Raw genomic sequence first — 21,139 nt, 5'->3', positions numbered from 1 at the left:
CGTTTCTTCCTCAACCTTAAAATTAGAATCATAATTTAAGGGCCTCATTTGATACGTAAAACCATCCTTGGATTTCAACCAAAAAGCACTCTTTGAAGATATAGTAATGAAATCCTCCATTAGAGAACATCTTATCAATAAATGTCTATCTGTCAAGAAACCAATATCACACTTTCCCTTCACACCACACTGCTGAGGAATAATAGTTCTTAATTCTTTTAACTTCGGCTATCCATATGAAAACTTACCAATAATGGCATGTTGGAGGTTTTCAATCTGCTCCATTCTAGACACTTCAGATGTTGTCCAACGCACCACAGGAATACCATCAACATATATTACCTCCTTCATTGGTATTGGATCACAAATGGGGTTGGACGTGGGAATTGTTCCATGCACAAGTGTTTGAGCATAGTTTGGAGATGAGGAAGTGGACGGGAGAGTTGGCTGAATATCGTGAGATTGCGGGTGAGTGAGGGGTGGGTAGTGTATAGTGTTGGTTGTTAGTGGAGGCTGACCAGCCGCCGATTCGGCGGCGGTCATGGGCCATACACATAAAGTAGGGTTTGTTAAATTAGGGTTGCATGGAAACGTAGGAGAGAAAAGAGAGCTTTTTTATCCTCAGATGGATCAGTAAAGGTTCCTAATACAACAGAACTGTTTGCTCTGAGAAAAACAATATGCAAGACCAACCTAAGAATCGAATTAATTTGATTCGGTCCGACTTTTCAAATTTTGGATTTTTATGTGTATTCGTACAAAAATAGTCTGAAATTGTGAATTGATCTTTTATAACCTAACTAGTATCGCAATCGCGGACCTGGCCCTAGCCCTAGCCCAGAAGTCCCGTGGTCGCGACCAAAGTCTTGCTATCACAAGGTCAGTCGTTCAACTTTCACCCCGTGACCTACGTCAACTTAGCGAAAGTCTACCAGATGGTCAATGACCGCGATCGCAACATCCCATCCCAAACACGCCTCAAGCCCTACCTCATTCGTCTGGGATAGCGATTGCACTAGATATTGTGCATCTTTGAGTTTCAAAATTGAGTTGAATGTGGCGGAACCCTTTCGAAACTCAACCTAAATCATACCAACAAGTCATAAACAATATGATAAACATGTTCAAAATACAATTCGAAATAAAAAATCACATAACGAGGGATCAGGTTTTCACACCAATGAAGTTGTGTTAAACCTCCGGACAACTATACACTATGATCTAAAGTTTGGTCATAAATATTTTTATATATAGTTCAATTTTTAGACCATTGATCTAAACGTTCTCAATAAACTTGTGTCAAACCTTCCGAACAACTTTAGATCATAGTATAATTTTTAGATGAAATTTTGTAGGTAGTTCAATTTCTAGATCATTCGTCCAAAAGTTTTTGCTGAACTTGTGTGAAACTCCCCGGATAACTTTAGACTGCTGTCTAAAGTTTGGTCACAAACTCTTTAGATAGATCAACTTCTAGACCATTGGTCTAAAAGTTTCCGTTGAACTTGTGTGAAACTTCTTTCTTTTAGTCCAGATAGTTAGCAGAAATGATGCCATGGAATTGAAAAATAATTGGTTGTCTGCAGCATTTTCTGGATTAATGGAACTTTAGGTTTAGGTTCTGTTAGAACAAATATTATCGGCCGGTGCAGATTATCTACGTTTCATGATTGATATGTTGATTTATTTCTTGTCAATTGGAATGTACAAACTGTTAGAAATTAGTGGTATCTCAAAAGGTACAACATGATGACAGATCCTTCTATTAAATAGCCATTTAATTTCTTCATTAGAAGAAATGAATTTTGAATTTCTTTAGTCTTAAATGGGAATTAATGAGATAATTTTATCATTGTCTCTAACGTTTCTTTTGACTCTTTAACAGACTATTACTTCCTCTCATTATTGCCATTTAATCCTTTCTCTTTATTGGCATTTGTCCGTTGAAGCATTTAGTGGATTCAACCTCTCATTATATGGTTTCTCATCTATAAATCCAATTGTGCTTTTCACTTCCGTGATAGAGAAAAATATAGAGCCAGACATACTTCCTCTCATATATTATGTGCGCTAGGTTTTCTTTTATTAAATCTTTGTTAGATTCTAGCTCCTAGTTTTGTACTAGAAGAGCTTGTTGAATCCTGGGAGATACACCCATACCGGGTGAAATATCCTTAAGGAGAGTGTCTTCGGACATGCCTCAAGCTTTCAAGAATTTCGTACAGTGGTCGTGAGCAAGTATTTTCCGTAAGATTTCCAACACAAACAACCCTATATTTATAGATACAAGCTAGTGTAGAGACACAATTACATAAGGAGACTAATTATATTATTGTGCCTAGCACTTGTCTGTGGAACTCTAGCTAGAGTCGGATTCAATTGTATGTCTCTCAATACTCCCGGCGCAAGCTGATGGTGGTGAAGACAATGTAAATATATCGTCAGAGGGTACTTCAACTATTAGATTGTATGTCAGATATATAATCAAAAATTGTAGGTAGAAGGCATGATCTCAAGGATACACTCTTGACCTTTTGTATCTAGCTTTGTATGTATTCTAGGTGTAATATGTCATTCTAAGCATGAAATGAAATACAGTTACCGTTCACATGGTATCAGAGCCTTTACGTCCATTGTAGAGACTCAAGTCATCTATTCTAGTGACTATTCTAGCAGCTCTTTCCGACAGCCACTATTCCGGTGGACTTTTCCAGCCATCTCCAACTCCCATTCAAATCGGTGAGAGTCGACCATTATTCCGATCATAGCCGTCACATTTTCAAGAAAAATATCGATTGATTACACTATTTTGTCTGATTCTATCTCTGAAGGTTCGATTTACGACCTTCGGTAAGGTACGAAGTTATAATTTGCAAAATTTTAACTCAAGTATAAATTTTATCTATGGGACAAGCGAGGGTAAAATTGCAAGACCGTCCATCTTCGAGGCCATTCTCGTAAATTGCCCCATATATAATACGCTAAATTAACCTATTGCTTTTTGTCTTATATGCCTTTTTCATTGGTTTTCCTTCATTTCAAGACCTTTTTTGTCATTGCTAAACAATTTCTGATGCTGCTAAGATTAAAGATTTTACTCCGTTAATTTTGTACTTCTTGATCCCTCCATTCAATTTTGACAGCAAATACCCTTTTCCAACTAGAAAGTATTTGACATCAGTAGTTTGACAGTTTGACACGGAATAAATCCCTCACCTGAAAGTTTGACTGGTAAATCCAAGTGTCAGAATAATGCTCAGATAAAACTTCTGGATGCCCAAAATGGTTTTCGACGTTTATGTTTTATCCCTAACCCTACGATTGATGTTTGCTGTTACATACATTAATGAGCAGCAGGGTGGACATGCACCGATTTGGTTCGGGTTTTTTAAATACCAAACTAAATCAATTGTGTCTGATTTTAAAATCTATAAACCAAACCAAACCAACATAAGTCGGGTTTTTCAATCTCGAGTTTTTTCGGGTTTTTTGATTTTCTCGGATTTTTCATTTTTTTCCGGAAAAGTCTTCATATAAAATATATAACTTTTACTTCAAATATTTCTTTAGTCATAGTAAAATACAACTATATAATTAAGGTGTTTCTTGAGAAAATAACACAAAATGTGAAATAAGTGATGACATTATAATAAAATTTTCAACAAAAGATAATGAAATCGCATAAAATGGATATTGCTAATTAAGCCATAATGAAAATGATCATAATTTAAAAATCCTAAGTCATGCTAAAATAAGTACGGCTAATAAGTATTAATTACATGACCAAAATAAAATAAAGTTATGAACTTCCGTTGTTTAAACCAGTCAAAAGTAAATAATAGATATCCAACATTATTGTCATTCTCAATTATAAAATTGAATTTCTTTTGTTAGCATTACTATTGATTTGGTTTTTGTTTGAACTTTATTTGAATTGCTAACATTCTTTGGGCTATAAACTTATTCGACCATTCAAAATTCTAAATCCAAACTTGAAATAATATGTCAAAAGACAAAAAATATGAAAAATTTTAAGAAATATCTATATATCGCATTACAAATAAATATTTTTATGTATAAAATATTTTTAAAAATTATATATATGTATTGTCGGGTTGATTTTGTTCAATTTGACTTTTTTAGTTAAACCAAACCAAACCAATGATGGTCGAGTTTTTGTTTTTCAATTAAATCAAGTCAAACCAAACCACTAGTCCGGGTTTTTTCTCGGTTTGACTCGAGTTATCGATTTGATGCGGTTTGTCGATTTCCTTTGTACAGAGAGGATCAAAAACAAGTATTCATGCAACTACACCTCAATCTCAAGCAAGTTAAAATCAACTATGAATTGTTACCGACCATGTTGCTCTATTTAAGCTCGTCTAAATCCAAAACGAATATCCGTCTATCATAAAAAATAAAAATAAAAATCTTCCTTTTGTTGTCTAATCTGTAACCTGCATGTATACTTTATGAACTATGCTGATATCCCTGTAGCTTCTTTTGGAATCAAAAAGAGGAAAGCTACTGGGATGAAAGTGCAGAGAACCTGAATACCAATGCCTAAAAATAGATTGTCAAAAGACCCTGAAGAGATGTTTAGAACTGAAGCCAACCCTGCTCCTACAAAGGATCCCACTGTATTACCTAAGTTGTTTATTGACATGAATAATGCAAATAAAGTCCCTTCAACGCCCGGAGGACAAAGCTGTCCCGATAAGATAAGAAAGGGCATGAACCTGCAACAGAAGAAAAATACTTCAAATACTTGTAACAAATATGGAACAATAAATAACAATGTTTTATCTTGAGCCAAGGGTCTATCGGAAACAGCCTCTCTACCCCACATAGGTAGGCTAAGGTCTACATGCACCTCACCCTCCCCAGACCTCACTTGTAAGAATATACGATATATGTTGTTGTTGTTGTTAATAACCATATTTTATACTTGGGGATAATAGCATTTTTGCCCCTAAATTGTGGGTATATTCTAATTTTGTTCCTTTTGATATCTAACGAAGCAATTTAAGCTTCAACTAATTGAAATGTCTGTTTTTAGTCCTTTTATGTAAGAAGTATGTTGTATTTGAACTACTTTTTAGAACCATATTACCGTCAAATATGCAGTAACAATACAAGTATGACATAACACGTGAGTAATTAAGTTGTAGAACGACTAATAATCATGGTAAATTTTGTGAATATTCATAAGGAAAGGGATCAAAAGTGGACATTTCAATTGAATGCTTAGTCAGATATCACAAGGATCAAAACTAAAATTTACCAATAACTGAGGGACCAAAAGTGCTATTAACGCTCATACTTAGCAGAATAGATGTTAGCTGCTCCAGATGTTCTATAACTACTTCTAAGAAGACCTTAAATAAGAGAAATGTGGGACCTACTTGAATTGATTGATGCCATCAGAAAGAGCGGAACCAAATAGCACTGTAACCTTGTCTGAGATGCCTAATAAAACATTAGCTCGAGAAACCAAAACCATATCTAGAACAGTCAGAAGGGCAATGCCAACTTGAGTGAACCTGCATGAATTATAAATAGGAAAATAAGTATTTGGTAATCGAACTCAATATGCTTTCATCACATCACATGCGCAAGTCAAAGATCTACTTACATGAGAATATGTCGCAACCTCATCTTTTTTAAATAGCGATTGTAAGTCAAGGTCCCGATCATGAGACTCAACCATCCAAGAACACGTGCTGTTCCAAGGAAAGATGCCTCCAGTTTTAAGAACTCTGTCTGATAATAGAACATAACCGTCGAGAGATTTGGAACTGTCACGTGAGCCAAAAAGAACCATGCCATTGGTCTGGACTCCAAGGAAAAATTTGCAAGAGAATAACCACCGTAACATCAGTCATCAGTTAATTAAAAAATGCAAAAAAGAAATATAAAAAAGGTTAACAAGATGGGAGACTATTGAACAATTCACAACCTCCCATGAGGTCCAGAATGACGTGCTAAAACATCAAAGCATGAAACTCATCGAATAGAAGCACCAAAAAAGGAACAACTTGGCTGTGATTTAATCTGTTGGAAATAACGCTGCCACTTGGATCTTTCTTAAGAAATTGTAATACAAGGCCAAAACTGATGAAAGTTTTCTTGGAGTTGCAGTCCATTATTTTCAATTTAAGGTGATGCGAGTCCACTTTTATGCTAACAAAAGCAGTCTCGTCACGGGTCTATTACCCCTTCAAATATGGTATAAAAATAAAAAGAAATGGCATCACCAAAGGTTAAAGAGAAGATAGAGGGAGACTTCCAAGACCTAGGCCCCACCATGTCATAAAGATACACTAAAGCTAGTAGCATTCTAGCAGAAGCTCCAAAATGACAATAAATTGATTTGTGATTATTAATTAAAAGCATCAGCATAAAAAGGAATTTAAGTTACCTCAAAATGGCTGGCTGGCGGAAAGCCCTAAATAATGTGTAAGTGGCCATTTTCAGTGATTGATACCAATGAGACAATGATGATCCGTTTTTGTCAGGAGCCTGAAGTTTATTTACAGCAGTTGGTTGTTTCTTTGTATTTTTCTGGCTCTTCTTTCTCCTTATAGTACTAATTTTCGATTTTTCACCAAAGAACTTCTCTTCTTCATCAATACTTCCACTCGTCATATCCGAACCATTAGATGCAAAAACTTCAGGGAATCCTTTGCCTTGTACAGAACCCTCCTCAACCAAACCACACGACAAGAGTTGCAAAGCAGGTAGGATAGAGAAAAGGAGGAAAATCCTATCTATCTGTAAATTGGTTAATGCATATCCTCCTAGCAAACTACCACAGATTCCTCCGAATGCCATAGACAGCCATGATACTGACTGAAGATCACCAGCAAATGATGCCCTGTTGACAAGTAAAGCTAAATTATAACAATATCATGCCTTTCACACACAATTAAATTAATATAAATCTTTTTGGTGCAAGTTGCACATGAGTCTAGACCTGTTGAATTTGCATGTTAAATGAGACTCACAATTAAGTGATAATTAGCAATTCAAATCCACACAAACCCAGGCATTCTATCATCAAAAACTTCAAATGAAAGCAAAGCCTTTTTATATAACTACATTTAGCCATATACTGAATAGACAAGTCTACCCATGCTACAACCTGCTATTTGATCTGAACTAATTTGAAATTTAGGGTGTGTTTGGTATGGAGGAATACATTTCCCAGAAAATGTTTTCCAATTTTCTCATGTTTGGTCGGTCAAAATTTATGGAAAACATTTTCACTAAGAAAACAAGTTCCTTAAAAATGAGGAAAAATGGCTTTCCAAATGGAAGTAGGGAAAATAAGTTCCACAAACGGCATTATACATTAACTGACTCCTCCCCACCTTCCAACACACCCACCTCCACCCCCACCCCCACACTCCTACCATCCACCCCCACTCTCATAGTGTATGCCTAGACTATATGAAATGATTTTGGGGCAATATTTTCTGCTTACTAACCAAACACTAGAAAATAAGTAAGAAACCCACTAATTTTCCAGGTAAAAATTTTCCAAGAAAATAATTTACGTGGAAAACATTTTTCCTTCGTATTAAACACACCCTTAATTTTGTTGTATAGTTGAAGGCTTATGTTTAGTCTAGATACATTTTAAACTAGATGTTTCTGCAGCTACATAAAATTACTCAGACTGGGAATGGCAGGCAAAGTCCCATGTAGAAGAACATACCTCTCAAATCTTACCGCCTCAGCGATCATTGCGTCAATTACGACATCAGCCATTGCAGAGCCCAGGTTCTGAACTGTCAAAAGAATCATGAGTTCTATTCTCGTATTTCTCAGGAAAGCACTTGACCCTAAAATGAGCCATGGCAACAGCGAGAGCAAAGTTGCAAGTGTAAGGTAAGGGACTCTTTTCTTTCCTCTAATTGGGAAGCAATCTGATAATATCCTGCAAAGAGCATATTGAATATGGGTCTTGATGGAGCAGAAAAGCAAGACACGAACTGTTTTTCCAACAACATTTCATGAGAAAACAACAAAAACGAGCTTAGCAGAGTATAAGTCATGAACAGCACACCAGCAGTTATGGACCATCTTAACATAAATATATTGTTTAATGAAAAGTTCCATGATTTAAGAAAATTCTTCTGGCTTTAAGTGATATTCTTAGGTCTTCCACAATAAGATGCTATCATATGGTAAAAATTGATCTAATGATGTTTATTATAGCTCCAAGTAACTGTTGAAAGTTTTCCTCACATCTTTTCTCTTTACAAGGTAAACTCTACAACATATCTAACTGCCACCTAGGAAGGAACATTGTTCTTAATATTCATTTCAAACTGATCTGCAGCTCCTTTTGTTGTTTCCAGTACTGCTAATTACAGCTGCAATAAACCCAAACATCTTAACAACTTTTTTCTTTTAATATATAACCTGAAACTTAAATGATTTAGATTAATTGACCAAATCTGTAGGATCATTAAATTCACAACAGAATCTGATATTTAGCTCAACCCTGGGGTTCCTTTTTTTTTTTTTTTTTTTTTTTTTGTGAGTGGTAGCTCAACATTTACAAGCTGATCCATGGTTCACACCAACTATGAAACTCATGTTCATATATATCAGGAAATATTAATAAAAAATAAGGAGGAGACAGAACAATCAAATCCCCCCAATTCCTCAGATTTGGTATAATTACATCATACATGAAAAGAAAACGAAATCATCATAGGTACATATATATGGAGTGAGAGAATGTAGTCCTTGAACTATGTCGTCATGCACAATATGTACTGGGGAGAGGCACTTACTGCCCAAAGGAGGTCCAACTCTTTGATTTGAGTATGATGTAAAAATTGCTATAATGTCCTGAAGTTCTTTGTAACGTTGTAAAGTTTGCTTAACTCTTTGGAGCGGTTTCGTAATGTTCTCACCAACAATCCGAGGTTGAAGCATGGTTGACGTTGAATCTAAAGGATCTACTGCTGGATAAATACCTTTGGCAGCCAATCCTCTTGATAATGCGGTAGTAGCATCTAAATGTGCAAATGTCGTAGCAGGGGCAGGGTCAGGGGAAATGGGGGGAATAAATGCGGGTACATAAACTGCTTAATAGAGGTTATGGACCCTTCTTTGGTAGAAGTATAAGTAAAGAAAGAGGGAGCAGAGGAGTAAAGGGACTGCGTAGGGGCAGTTAAGACAATAAGGAACTGCATTGTCTATTTCCTTTTTTGGGGGGAACATGTCTATTTCATTTATCTTATTGCTTACTCCCCCCCCTTTCAATTTGTTTGCTTGGTTTTGACTTGGCACGGAGTTTAAGAAAGTAAAGAAGACAATCTAGTGGTCTTAAACTAAAGATATGTAGAATGTACCAAAATGCCCTTTAATCTTGTGGTCTTAAACATGCCATGTGGAAAGCTGGAATTAAAGAGTTGCCAAAAAGGAAAAGAGGCATTCTTTTTTTAAACGGACTAAAAAGGAAAGTAAGACAAACAAATTGAAACGGAGGGAGTATTATTTTGTCAATTCTGTTTACAGTCTTTAACGTTATGGAAATTGTAGTTCAGCATAAGATACAAAATAAAAGATAACCATGGATTTGTTTACTTTTACATATTTTATCCTGGCTCATCGACCTATAGGTAAAAGTCTATGTTTCTAAAGCTCAAAAACTAACGCCAGATATCTAATATTCACTCAATTCAAGCACGACGATCTACTGAATCAGATTGAACTCATCCAAATGTTGTCTGAAAGTTCGTTTGGGTTGAGACCTTAGCGAGAACAGATTGCATGATTTGGCAACGTAACAGGCAGAACTAATTTTCAGTGAAATTAGCCTACAGGCACAGGCATGTCTATCTCAGAGAACCAGTTCGGATTCATGCCGGGGCGCTCAACTACAGAAGCTATTTTGTACGGAGACTGGTGGAGCAGTATAGGGAGAGGAAGAGGGACTTGCACATGGTATTCATCGACCTAGAAAAGGCATACGACAAAGTGCCGAGAGAGGTTCTATGGAGATGCTTGGAGGCTAGAGGTGTACCTGTGGCATACATTAGGGCGATCAAGGACATGTATGATGGGGCCAAGACCGGGGGTGGGACTATGGGAGGAGACTCGGAGCACTTTCCGGTGGTGATGGGGTTGCGCCGAGGATCGGCTCTTTAGCCCATTTTTATTTTCATTGGTGATGGATGGATTGTAGGCAAATTCAAGGTGAGGAATGCCGTGGTGTATATTTATTTGCGGATGACATAGTCCCGATGAAGTGAGTCTCCCGGCGGAGTTAACGCTAAGCGGAGGTTTGGAGACAAACTCGGAGTCTAAAGGGTTCAAGTTGAGTAGGACCAAGGCAAGTACTTGGAGTGCAAGTTCGGTGATATAGTGCATGAGGTGACGTGGAAGTGAAGCTTGGCACCGGAGTCGACAAGAAAATAGTTTTCCAAGTATCTTCGGGTATTATACAAGGAAATGGGGAGATTGATGATGACATCACACACCGTATTAGGGTGCAGTGGATGAAATGGAGGCTTGCCTGCGGAGTGTTGTGTGACAAGAAGGTGCCACCAAAACTTAAAGGCAAGTTACAAAGTGGTGGTTAAACCAACTATGTTATTGTATGGGGCGAGTGTTGACCAAGAAATCTCGTATTCGGAAGATGAAAGTGGGCGGAAATGAGAATGCACGATGGATGTGTGTGGGCACACCACGAGCGATAGGATTAGGAATGAAGTCATCGAGATAAAGGTTGGAGTAGCCTCGGTGGAAGACAAGATGCGGAAGCGAGGGCGAGATGGTTTGGGCATGTGATGCGGAGAGATACGCAAATGCCCCGGTGCGGAGGTGTGAGAGGGCGCCTAGCGACGGTTTTAGAAGAGGAGAGGTAGTCGGAAGAAGTATTGGGGAGAGATGATTAGACGGGACATGGCGCGTTTTCCAGCACCGAGGACATGACATTAGGAGGGTATGGAGGACTCGTAATGTAGGGTAGAAGGCTAGTAGGTAGTCGCGTTTATCCTTTCTTACAGTAGTTGTATTGCTGCATAGTTTCGTCTCTTGATTTACGCAGGTATCCGTTAGTTTATAATGGCTTATTTACTTTCATTGTTTTTACATTTCCATAATTGCTTTGATTTGTTTGCCGTATCGACCTTTCCTATGCTTTTTCTTGGTAGGGGTCTTAGGAAACAGCCTCCCTACCTAAGGTAGGGGTAAGGTCTGCGTACACTCTACCCTCCCCAGACCCCACGTTGTGGGATTCACTAGGTATGTTGTTGTTGTTGTTGTTGATGTCCTCCAATAATCAGATTAGGGGTTGGCCTTGGAAGATGATATGGAGAGTTCAGATCCCAAAAAAGTTGCTTGTTTTACATGGTTGGGCTAAAGAAGCTGTACTCACCCAGGATAACCTTATCAGGAGAGGTTACCAATTATGCTCAAGGGGCTATCTATGTGGAAAGGAGGAAGAGACAACCAATCATCTCTTTTTACATTGTAGCTGGACAAACCAGCTTTGGAAGATCTTCATTAACTTGACGGGTATCAGATGGACTATGCCAGGAAGAGTATCTATCTGAGGTTCTAAATTGCTAGAACAATGATGTTAGTTCTCCTAGTCAGAAAGAGAGATGGAGGATTGTCCCGGCTTGCATTTGGTGGATAGTTTGGGAAGAAAGAAACCAAAGCTGCTTGAAGATAAAAACATCAACATTCAGGGACTGAAAATGAAATGCCTGGGCCTTTTCTTTTTTGGTGTAATTATAAACTTATGGAAGATTTTTGATGTACTAGAATCCTTATGAGAAGACTAAGATTAGGAATTCCTTTTTTTTTTTTTTTTCCTCCTTACTTGTAAGTTGTAAATATGGGGGACTACACACCCTTTCTGTAGTTTATTATTAATATACAAATATGCTACCTATTCAAAAAAAATTGTTTCGAAGATATTTTCTCAGACAATACTAAACAAGACTCAACATATTGCTAGGACAACATTTTCTGATCATTCACAAGTGTGCATTACAGAAGGTCACAAGAGGTTGAGTATTCAAGATAGATAAATACCCATATAAAGGTTTTATGCTCCATGGAAAGAATGCTATTGAAGTGACAAACTGGGAGGCTGATGGTGATAACTTCAAGTTGTCTTTCAACTGATATGAAACTGCTGTCCAGACGAAAGATCTGAAACCCTGCTCACAAAAATTGAGAATGATGTTAATTGTACCCGAGAGATTTCAAAAAGAAATGAGAAAATAATAGTCATCCAACAAACACCTACAGAATGCATTTAAGAGATGCTCAAATGGACAACAAAAGCGTATGGGGAACCAAGAGATTACATGACCACTCACTGTTTTTTTTTGGGTTCTTTTTTCCTGCACCTATGCAAATGCTGATTAATTGAAGGAGCAGCAGAGCAACACCATACTCTCTCTCTCTCTCTCTCTCTCTCTCTCTCTCTCTCTCTCAACATAAGAAAGGCTTCCAAAATACTCTATCAGAGTATGATAGTTCAATATCATAGAAGAGAAGTCCAAAAAACCTTAAGGGTTCATTTGGTTCAAGTATTAATGCCAAGAATGTTTATGTAGTGAATGATAATGTAGGTATTGCCATGCAGTGAAAAATAATACAGAAGATGTTATGGAGGGATGACCTACTTAAGAGCATTTTTAACTTTAAATAGTTTTATCCATGTATGGCTAATATACATATTCTTATTTCCATATTATGCCGCATAAAAAAAGATTCCTGCATAAGCTATGCCGTATTAAGCTTAATACTACCAACCAAGCAATGCATAACTTATGTGGCCAACCAAACACAGCATTACTTATCAAATAGTTTTTTTTTCCTTATATAGCCAACTAAACATATTATTTGATGCGGAAATTTATGTAGAGATTATTTATCTAATGTAGCCAATCAAGTGATCCCTAAGATATCATGTTGAGGTAAATAGTCAAGATAACTGCTATTACAGCAAAAATTATATTTGCAAGATAAGAGAAAAATCTTGTTGGTTCACTATGCATAACTTTGTCCAAACTCTGCTGTAAGACTTCACTCGAGCAAATAAAAAAGAGGCAACAAGGTGAAATAATTTGCTTATGGAAAGCAGCTTATCCAGCCCAAGATTTTAATATATTGGTTTTCTAGCTAATGGTGTTAGCATCTGCAAAAATTTATCCCACATCTGGTGTTGTACCATATTTTATCAAACATCTAATGAGGAGTTTCTCTTTGTGTTCAACTGCCACAGGTTAAATGCCATTTTTCAATTTATTGAAGTCAACTAAAAGCACACTGAGGAGTTCTTCCTCTCCCACTCCACCACTAGGCTACCTATTTACGGAAGAAAAGGCATAAAGGTTTAAACATTTTTTTTTTTTGATAATGGTAACATATAAAGCTTTAAACATTTGCTGAACAAACAACACGATTTCTAGTTTTTCAGGTACAACTAAACTACAATTCCCCATTTTTGGAGAATGAAAGATTAGACGCGCTTGGCCAGCAAGCTTAAATAGCTTTCAGCAAGGTTGAATACCTTTCAGCAAACTTAAATAGCTTTGTCAAAATTTCCCAATTTCAATCCTGTAAATCTTCTACTAAAAAAGGCAGCCTAGTGCAGAAAGCATCCCGCATTTGCGCAGGGTTTGAGGACGGGCCGCACCCAAGGCGTGTGATGTAGACAGCCTAACCTAATGCAAGCATTAGTGAATGCTTCCACGGCTCGAACCCGTGACCTATAAGTCACACGGAGACAACTTTACCTTTTCTCCAATGCTCCCCTTCAAAATCTTCTACTAAATCCACTAAAGTCAGAACTTCCAACATGGGACTAGAGTAATGTACTTTTCATTCTCAAAAAAAAAAACTCCGAGTTGCTCTTGACCCAAAGGCCTCTGCATAGCACTGCTTGGATCAACAAAACTGTGATCTTATGATTCAACAATCACTATCCAACTATATTTACCTTAACTAGAGAAAATTTACAATGTATGCAACTCTTTTTTAGGCTCTAACCGCCAGAACATACAAATTCTTCTGAAAAAATGATGTCATCCTCTCTAATCTAGATGTTGAGATAAGCATGGAACCCTAATACTACAACAACTACACATCAATTTCAAACTAGTTGGTTCGGCTATATGAATCCTCAATATTCATTTAGCCCATTTCGTTTCGCCACTCAAGTACGGAATCTGATGGAATAACAAATTCCCAAAACACCTAACTAACGTTGACTTAGAACAATTTGAACACCCAACACCATCAGCATTAATTTAAAAAAGGAGAGGGAGGTGGAGAAAGAACCTGGGTGAAGTAAATCAAGCATACAAGCCATATAAAGGAAGCCCCAAAAGCAGTGCGTAACTGCTTAAACCATCCCATCATTTTTGGAATTACAAATGCCTCTTGGAAATCGATGAATTAATATGACTATGTTTTTTTTCTCCAGTCTTTCCTTTAAATCTCAAAGAAGACTGGGGAAAAGGGGATGTCCGGATTACATAGATCCTCTCTAACGTTTCAAAACTGGACCCTCTTTTGTTTATTCAAATCTATTAAAACTCTTTCCATAGTTGTTGCATTGACGTATTCATTACTCTTACCATTTTTCTCACTCTTTTTTACGTCTTTGCCGTCGTTAAGTCCACAGTGGACCAGCCCGTACAATTGACCTCATTTACATTTAAACTTAGGGGTCCTTTGGTTGGGAAAAAGTTATGATGGGATTAGCTATTTACAGGAATAAAATAACATTATAATTTTGGAATAACTAATTTACTGTGATTTTATCGCAACCAAATGTGAGATAAACTCAATTCAAATTTAATCTTGAATTATTAATCCCTAATCTCTCGTACCAAACGAGTCCTTGGATATGGACCAAAACCTCCTAAACTATTACTCCCTCCGATTCATAATAAATGTCCATTTAGCCTTTTTATTTAGGTTCAAAATAAGTGTTCACTTACATTATTAAGGAAGAATTAACTTTATGTTACCAGATTTATCCTTATTAAATGCTAAATGATCATATGTCAGTGTGCCAAACTAATAGTAATATGCAAATCTTAATTAAGGATATTCTAGTCAAAATACTTATGTTTTTTAGGACTGTGCTAAAGGCTAAGTGGACACTTACTTTGGACCGGAGGGAGTATGTTTTTATTAGTTTCATATTTAGATTGTGTCTAGTTTACATTACCCCTAAGAATAACTTTCATGTGCTAAACCCCCTCTAGACTGTCACATGTTTATTAGGTCATACTTAAACTGTGTCTAATTTACATTACCCTTGAACAATAACTTTCAGGTGCTAAAATTCCCGTGTCTTGATAGGTAGCAAAATGTGTAACCACCTCCTTAGAATTGTGTGAGTGGTGAAAAAAGTCATCTATGTGGCTTTTATAACGGCTAATTAAGTCATGAACTAAGAAAAATAAAGGAAAGAGACAGATTAAAACTTGTGAATATATAGATATTTCTTCAACCTATCAAAGTTTAGGGATTTTTTGTGCACGATTCATGATTCACGTCTTTCAACCCCAAGACATAATAAATCAAATTGAGGTCGAACCAAATGAGAGCTGTCTACTTCAATTTCTCTGCAGCTAGAGATCTGTCTGTGGAATGGGACAAAGGCGGAGTCCCTTATGTGTCTTTCTTTACCTTTTCCTATCTCCCTTTCAACTTTTAGTTTTTTTAACTTTTAACTTTTATTTTTATTTAATATTACTTATTTACAACAACAACAACAATAACATACCGAGTATAAACCCACAATTGGGATTTGGAGAGGGTAGAGTCTACACACACATTGCCCCTATCTTGATAGGTAGAGAGGTTGTTTTCAATATACCATCGGCTCAAAGAAAGCATATCAAAGTATTTCGGAAAGCATGGGAAATAAAAAAACATAACAAATAATAAGGGAAGCATGACAAAGCATCCTACAAAAGTGACAGTAAATAATACTAAAAGAATACAATAACCGTAGTACAAGAAACACTGATAGTAACATAATCGAAGAACAAGAATACTACTACTACTTTTGATATTGGAAACTAAGCGAACAATAAATTAAGAAACAACGTTCAACTACCTCCTATCCTTCTACCTAATTCATGTCCTCCATAACCACCTATCTAAGGTCATGTCCTCGGTAAGCTGAAGAAGCGTCATGTCCTGTCAAATCACTTTTCCCCAATACTTCTTCGACCTACTTCTACCTCTCCCGAAATCATCCATAGTCAACCTCTCACACCTCCGCACTAGGGCATCCGTGTATCTCTTCTTCACATGCTTGAATCATCTCAACCTCGCTTTCTCCATCTTGTTCTTCACCGAGGTCACTCTCACCTTGTCCCAAGTATCTTTATTTTTAATTCGATCTCTCCTAGTATGCCCACACATCCATCTCAACATTCTCATTTTCGCAACTTTCATCTTGTAAGCGTGAGAGTTTTTGACTGGCCAAAACTCCTCTTCACACAACATAGTCGGTCTAATTAGTACTCTGTAGAACTTACCTTTAAGTTTTGGAGGCACGTTCCTATCACATAAGACACCTAATGCGAGCCTCCATTTTATCCACCCTGCACCAATACGATGTGTGACATTATCGTTAATATCCCAATTTCCTTGGATAATAAACCCAAGATACTTGAAACTTCCTCTTTTGGGGATGACCTGATTATCAGTCTCACTTCCACACCAGCCTCATGTGTTATGTCATTGAACTTGCACTCCAAGTATTCAGTTTTGATCCTGCTCAACTTGAACCCTTTCGACTCTAGCATTTATCTCCAGACTTCCAGACAGCGTTAACTCCATCTCGAGTCTCGTAAATCAAAAGTATGTCATCAACAAATAGCATCTCGAGTCTCGTAAATATAAACTATGTCATCAACAAATAGCGTACACCATGGAACCTCACCTTGGGTATGCCACGTTAATTCATCCATCACCAATGCAAAAAGAAACTGGCTAAGATTCGATCTCTGGTGCAACTCCATCACGACTGGAAGTGCTTTAAGTCCCATCTAACTGTCCTTATCCGGGTCTTGGATCCCTCGTACATGTCCTTAATCGCCTTAGCGTACGCCATATGTACACCTTTAGCTCCAAGCATCTCTAGAAAATCTTGTTGGGACTTTTTCGTATGCCTTTTCTAGGTCATTGAACAACATATGTAAGTCTTTCTCCCTTCCCTAAACGGCTCCACGAGTCTCTTTACAAGATGAATAGCTTAGGTGGTTGAGCATCCAGACTTTTATTCGAATTGATTCTCGGAATAGACACACTGCTCATCACTCCACCACCGGCCCCCGCACCTTCATAGTGCGACTTAGCAACTTAATACCCCTATAGTTGTTGCAATTCTGAATGTCACCCTTGTTTTTGTACAATGGAATAACTGTACTCTCCCTCTATCATTCAGGTATTTTAGTCGTCCTAAAAATGACGTTAAACAACCCAGTCAACCAATCCATACTTGTCGTGCCTGCGCTCTTCTAATTCCACTGGCTTGGTCGCTCTTCCCTTGCTCATCCTACGAATAGTACCCTAAACCTCTTCAACCTTTATACACCTATAATATCCAAAATCGCGATGACTCTCGGAGTGCTCCAAATCACCCAGCAAAATGTCTCTTGGGACACAAAATTTATTTTAATTGATGAGGAATATATGTGGAAGAAGAAAGAGTGGTGAGAATAATCAGGAATTCAGGTTTTATTACATGGATAGATTGGACAATACATATGAATAATTTAATTCATATTGGATTAATACATGGACCAATCATACACTGTCACGTGGCTTTTATAAAGCCCTATCTAGTCAACTAGTCCACCGCTAGTTTTAGGAGCATCTTTAAGTCAGAAAATAACGTTGAGTGCATTCTTGGTCTAATAGGTAAAACAAGGATATTTTTAGCCAAACTCAATAAGTTAGAAACATCTTTGGCCTTTTTCCGTTATAATAATTAAACTACTTTTGCATGCACGAACATTTGCCATTTGACAATTTCTTCTGTCTGGTTCCATGTATCGTTGTTTTAATTAACACAACATTAGTGAATTAGTAAAATAACAATTTTAAGCAACTCATTAATTAATTTATTTTTTGTGTTTCGAGTTTCCCCTCACGTCATTTAATCAAATCATAAATAGATGTGGGCTCAAGATTTTAAGTTAATGGTTCTCAACTACATGCAATTCATTTGCTAACTGAATTTTGAACACATTATTTAAGTATATTAAGTGCATTTTAAAATACAAATACGAGTTATAGACCATGCTATTGGGTACTGTCATACCCGTAACTCCAACTATAGTCTGGCCTGGATTATAAATTAATAACGAAATCATAATTAAATATGACCTAATTCGTCCTCTTGTCATCCATAAACTAAATTAGTAACCCTGTATTTTCTCGCAAAAGATAAAATCTCGGTAATTTAACGATATATTATCGATGAACCAATTTTTTACCATAATTTTATGGTTATTTTCTCATTTCTCTAACCTATTACGTGGATCAAAACTGAAACTGAGAAGATAAAAATGAGAAAGAGATAGGAACGTTAGATAGCTATTTGGCCCAACAATAAGGGTTGTGGTGGAGCGGTAAGTTACTCCTTCATCCTTAAGTAGAGGTTTCGGGTTCGAGCTCTGGGTATGGAAATCGCCTTGCGCTTACCCCTCCATATGGGACTTCCGAGTGTGAAGTCGAATTTAGTCAAGTCTAATATTGCGAATACCAATTTGCACGATTACCCTTATTCGGGGGTGGGCTTTAATTTTTATCCTTCGCTAAAAACCCCTTGGTTCCGGGTTCGAATTCCCGCTCAGTCAAAAGTTAAAAAAAAAAAAAATATCACATTTTTCCTGTAAAACTCTCCTTCAGGCAGAGTTTCAAACTTTACCTTAAGGCAGAGTTTTGCCTTCAGGCATAAGGCAAACTTGCCCTTAAGGCAGTGCCTTCAGGCATAAGGCAAAACTCTACCTTAAGGCAGAGGTTTGCATTAAGACAAATTTTTCTTTTTTTTTACTCAGTTGAAATTTTGCAAAACTCAGCCTTAAGGACTAACTTTTGCTACAAAACTCTGCCTTGCGGTTTTTTTTTTTTTTACTGAGCCAGGGTTCGAATCCCAAACCTCATGATATTAGGCGAATGACAAAAATTGAAGACCAGCAATTTGAGGGGCAAAAATTAAAGACCAGTGCCTTTGAAGGGCAATCAGCACAAAACAATGCATTTTTTTTTTGCGCGAATTACCCTTCTTTTGGGGTGGTCTTTAATTTTTGCCCCTCAAATTGGTGGTCTTTAATATTTGCCCTTCGCTTAAAACCCAGAGGTCCTGGGTTCGAACCCAGACTCAGTAAAAAATAATAATTCACAAGGTATAAGTTGGGATTCACAGGGCAGATGTTGTGATTAGCAAGGCAGAAGTTTGCCTTAAGGCAAACTTTTCTCCAAAATTAGGCCTTAAGGCCTAACTTTTGCCTAGGTTAGGCCAGCAAGGCAGAAGTTTGCCTTAAGACAGAGTTTGAAACCCAACTTATGCTCCAACTTATGCCCTGCGAATCTCAACTTATGCCTTGCAATTTTTTTTTTTTAAATTTTTGATTGAATGGGGGTTCGAACCCGGAACCAAGGAGCTTTTAGCAAAGGGCAAAAATTAAAGACCACCCCCAACGAAGGCAATCCTGCAAATTGCCCAAAACAATGACTAGATGGTTTGTTTATTCTTCAAGTTTTCTGCTTAACCCATTGGCATATTTTACAATACGGAAATGGGCCAAAAAGCCCATGGACTATTGAAAAAGGTCTAAAAATGTCCTTCATTCACCTATTTTGCAAAAAAATAATCCTTAATTCATCTTTTTGGCTCACTTATGCCCTTTGATTAATGATCAACACTGAATTAAAAAAAAATTATTTAAATTTCACACGTCATTTTATTACTGGTCCAATTTTAAACTTTGATCCAATTAGATAAATCCACACACCCGGTTTTCTCACTTACCAACCCATCCGGAACCCGCCTGAAAAACATAAAATCTCACTGAAAAAATCATTGTGGCCCTTTTTACTCTACTTCCTCATCTTATTCAAGCTTTCTAAGAAACCTAACAATTTTGTTTTTGAGATTAATCCCATCTAAGTGAAGAATTATGTCGATATTCTGTAACATAAGTGCGTCAATAGTAGGTTAAGTAAATAATCAAATAAAAATTTACTGAAATTAACAACAACAAAAAGGACACAGATATAAATGAAGCTAATAAGCCACTGATAGAATTCAAAGGAAACAAGTTCCTAATCCTATTTCAGGTCGCCGTGCAATAATTCCTACAGCTAAAGGTGTCAACCGGTTCCAACCGGAACCGGTTATGGAACCGGTTAAGGAACCGGCAACCGGTTCCGGTTTACCGGTTTTAAACTCCAAACCGGAACCGGTCCGGTTTTGTCACGACCCAAATCATGGATCGTCGGCACCCACACTAACCCTCACCCGGTGGCGAACCCTTGAGATAACTACCTTAATTTGATACAACATGCGGAATAAATACTTTTATTATAAGAAATTCCCAAAATACTGGTCTAGACTCATACAAAGAGCTTCTAAGAAGTTTACAATTTGAATAGATAACGGACTCAAATGGATACGACCTGTTTAAGGATAGAGAACAACGAGAAATCTAAGGAGAGACTACGGGTTGCAATAGCTCACCCAAACGTCTTTGACGAATGCCTCGAAACGGTCGTGAGACTCCGAACATCACACAAATAACTCTACACTCCCGAAGGAGTGTAGCAAAAATGGATGAGCACAACACTAGGCTCGTAGGTATCATAGGCCGACTAAGACTAGATAACGTATATAAAGGCAACAAGCTTAGAAAAAACATATAAACCAACAAGTACAAGTCAATATGAATCCATATCCACGGAACAAGTCATCTTTTATGTTATAGCATCTAAACCCAATTGTGCCAAGTCTTAGAATAATCAATCGAATCGGTACATCACGGTAGTATACAACAATCCAACGAGGAACCAAGATATAATGCAATGCAATAATGTATGTAGGATGAATGCAATGCTATGGATT

At 37.2% G+C, this 21,139-nt stretch overlaps 1 protein-coding gene across 1 annotated transcript; it reads right to left on the bottom strand.

The window, feature by feature from the left end:
* Positions 1 to 4,322: 4,322 nt before the first annotated feature.
* LOC132031361 (probable folate-biopterin transporter 4) lies at positions 4,323 to 14,497 on the bottom strand. The gene is made up of 7 exons (XM_059421292.1): positions 14,326 to 14,497; positions 12,067 to 12,194; positions 7,721 to 7,942; positions 6,422 to 6,877; positions 5,636 to 5,833; positions 5,406 to 5,543; positions 4,323 to 4,739 (listed from the first exon to the last, which is right to left on the bottom strand). Exons 1-7 carry the CDS (start codon positions 14,404 to 14,406, stop codon positions 4,478 to 4,480), a joined length of 1,485 nt encoding a protein of 494 aa, XP_059277275.1. The 5' UTR covers positions 14,407 to 14,497; the 3' UTR covers positions 4,323 to 4,477.
* Between the last annotated feature and the right edge of the window lie 6,642 nt (positions 14,498 to 21,139).

This window comes from Lycium ferocissimum, chromosome 9 (genome assembly GCF_029784015.1).
Source record: "Lycium ferocissimum isolate CSIRO_LF1 chromosome 9, AGI_CSIRO_Lferr_CH_V1, whole genome shotgun sequence".
In the NCBI taxonomy this organism is placed as follows: Eukaryota; Viridiplantae; Streptophyta; class Magnoliopsida; order Solanales; family Solanaceae; genus Lycium; species Lycium ferocissimum.
The sequence above is the reverse complement of the archived record's forward strand: the minus strand, read 5'-3'. Positions and strand labels throughout refer to the sequence as shown.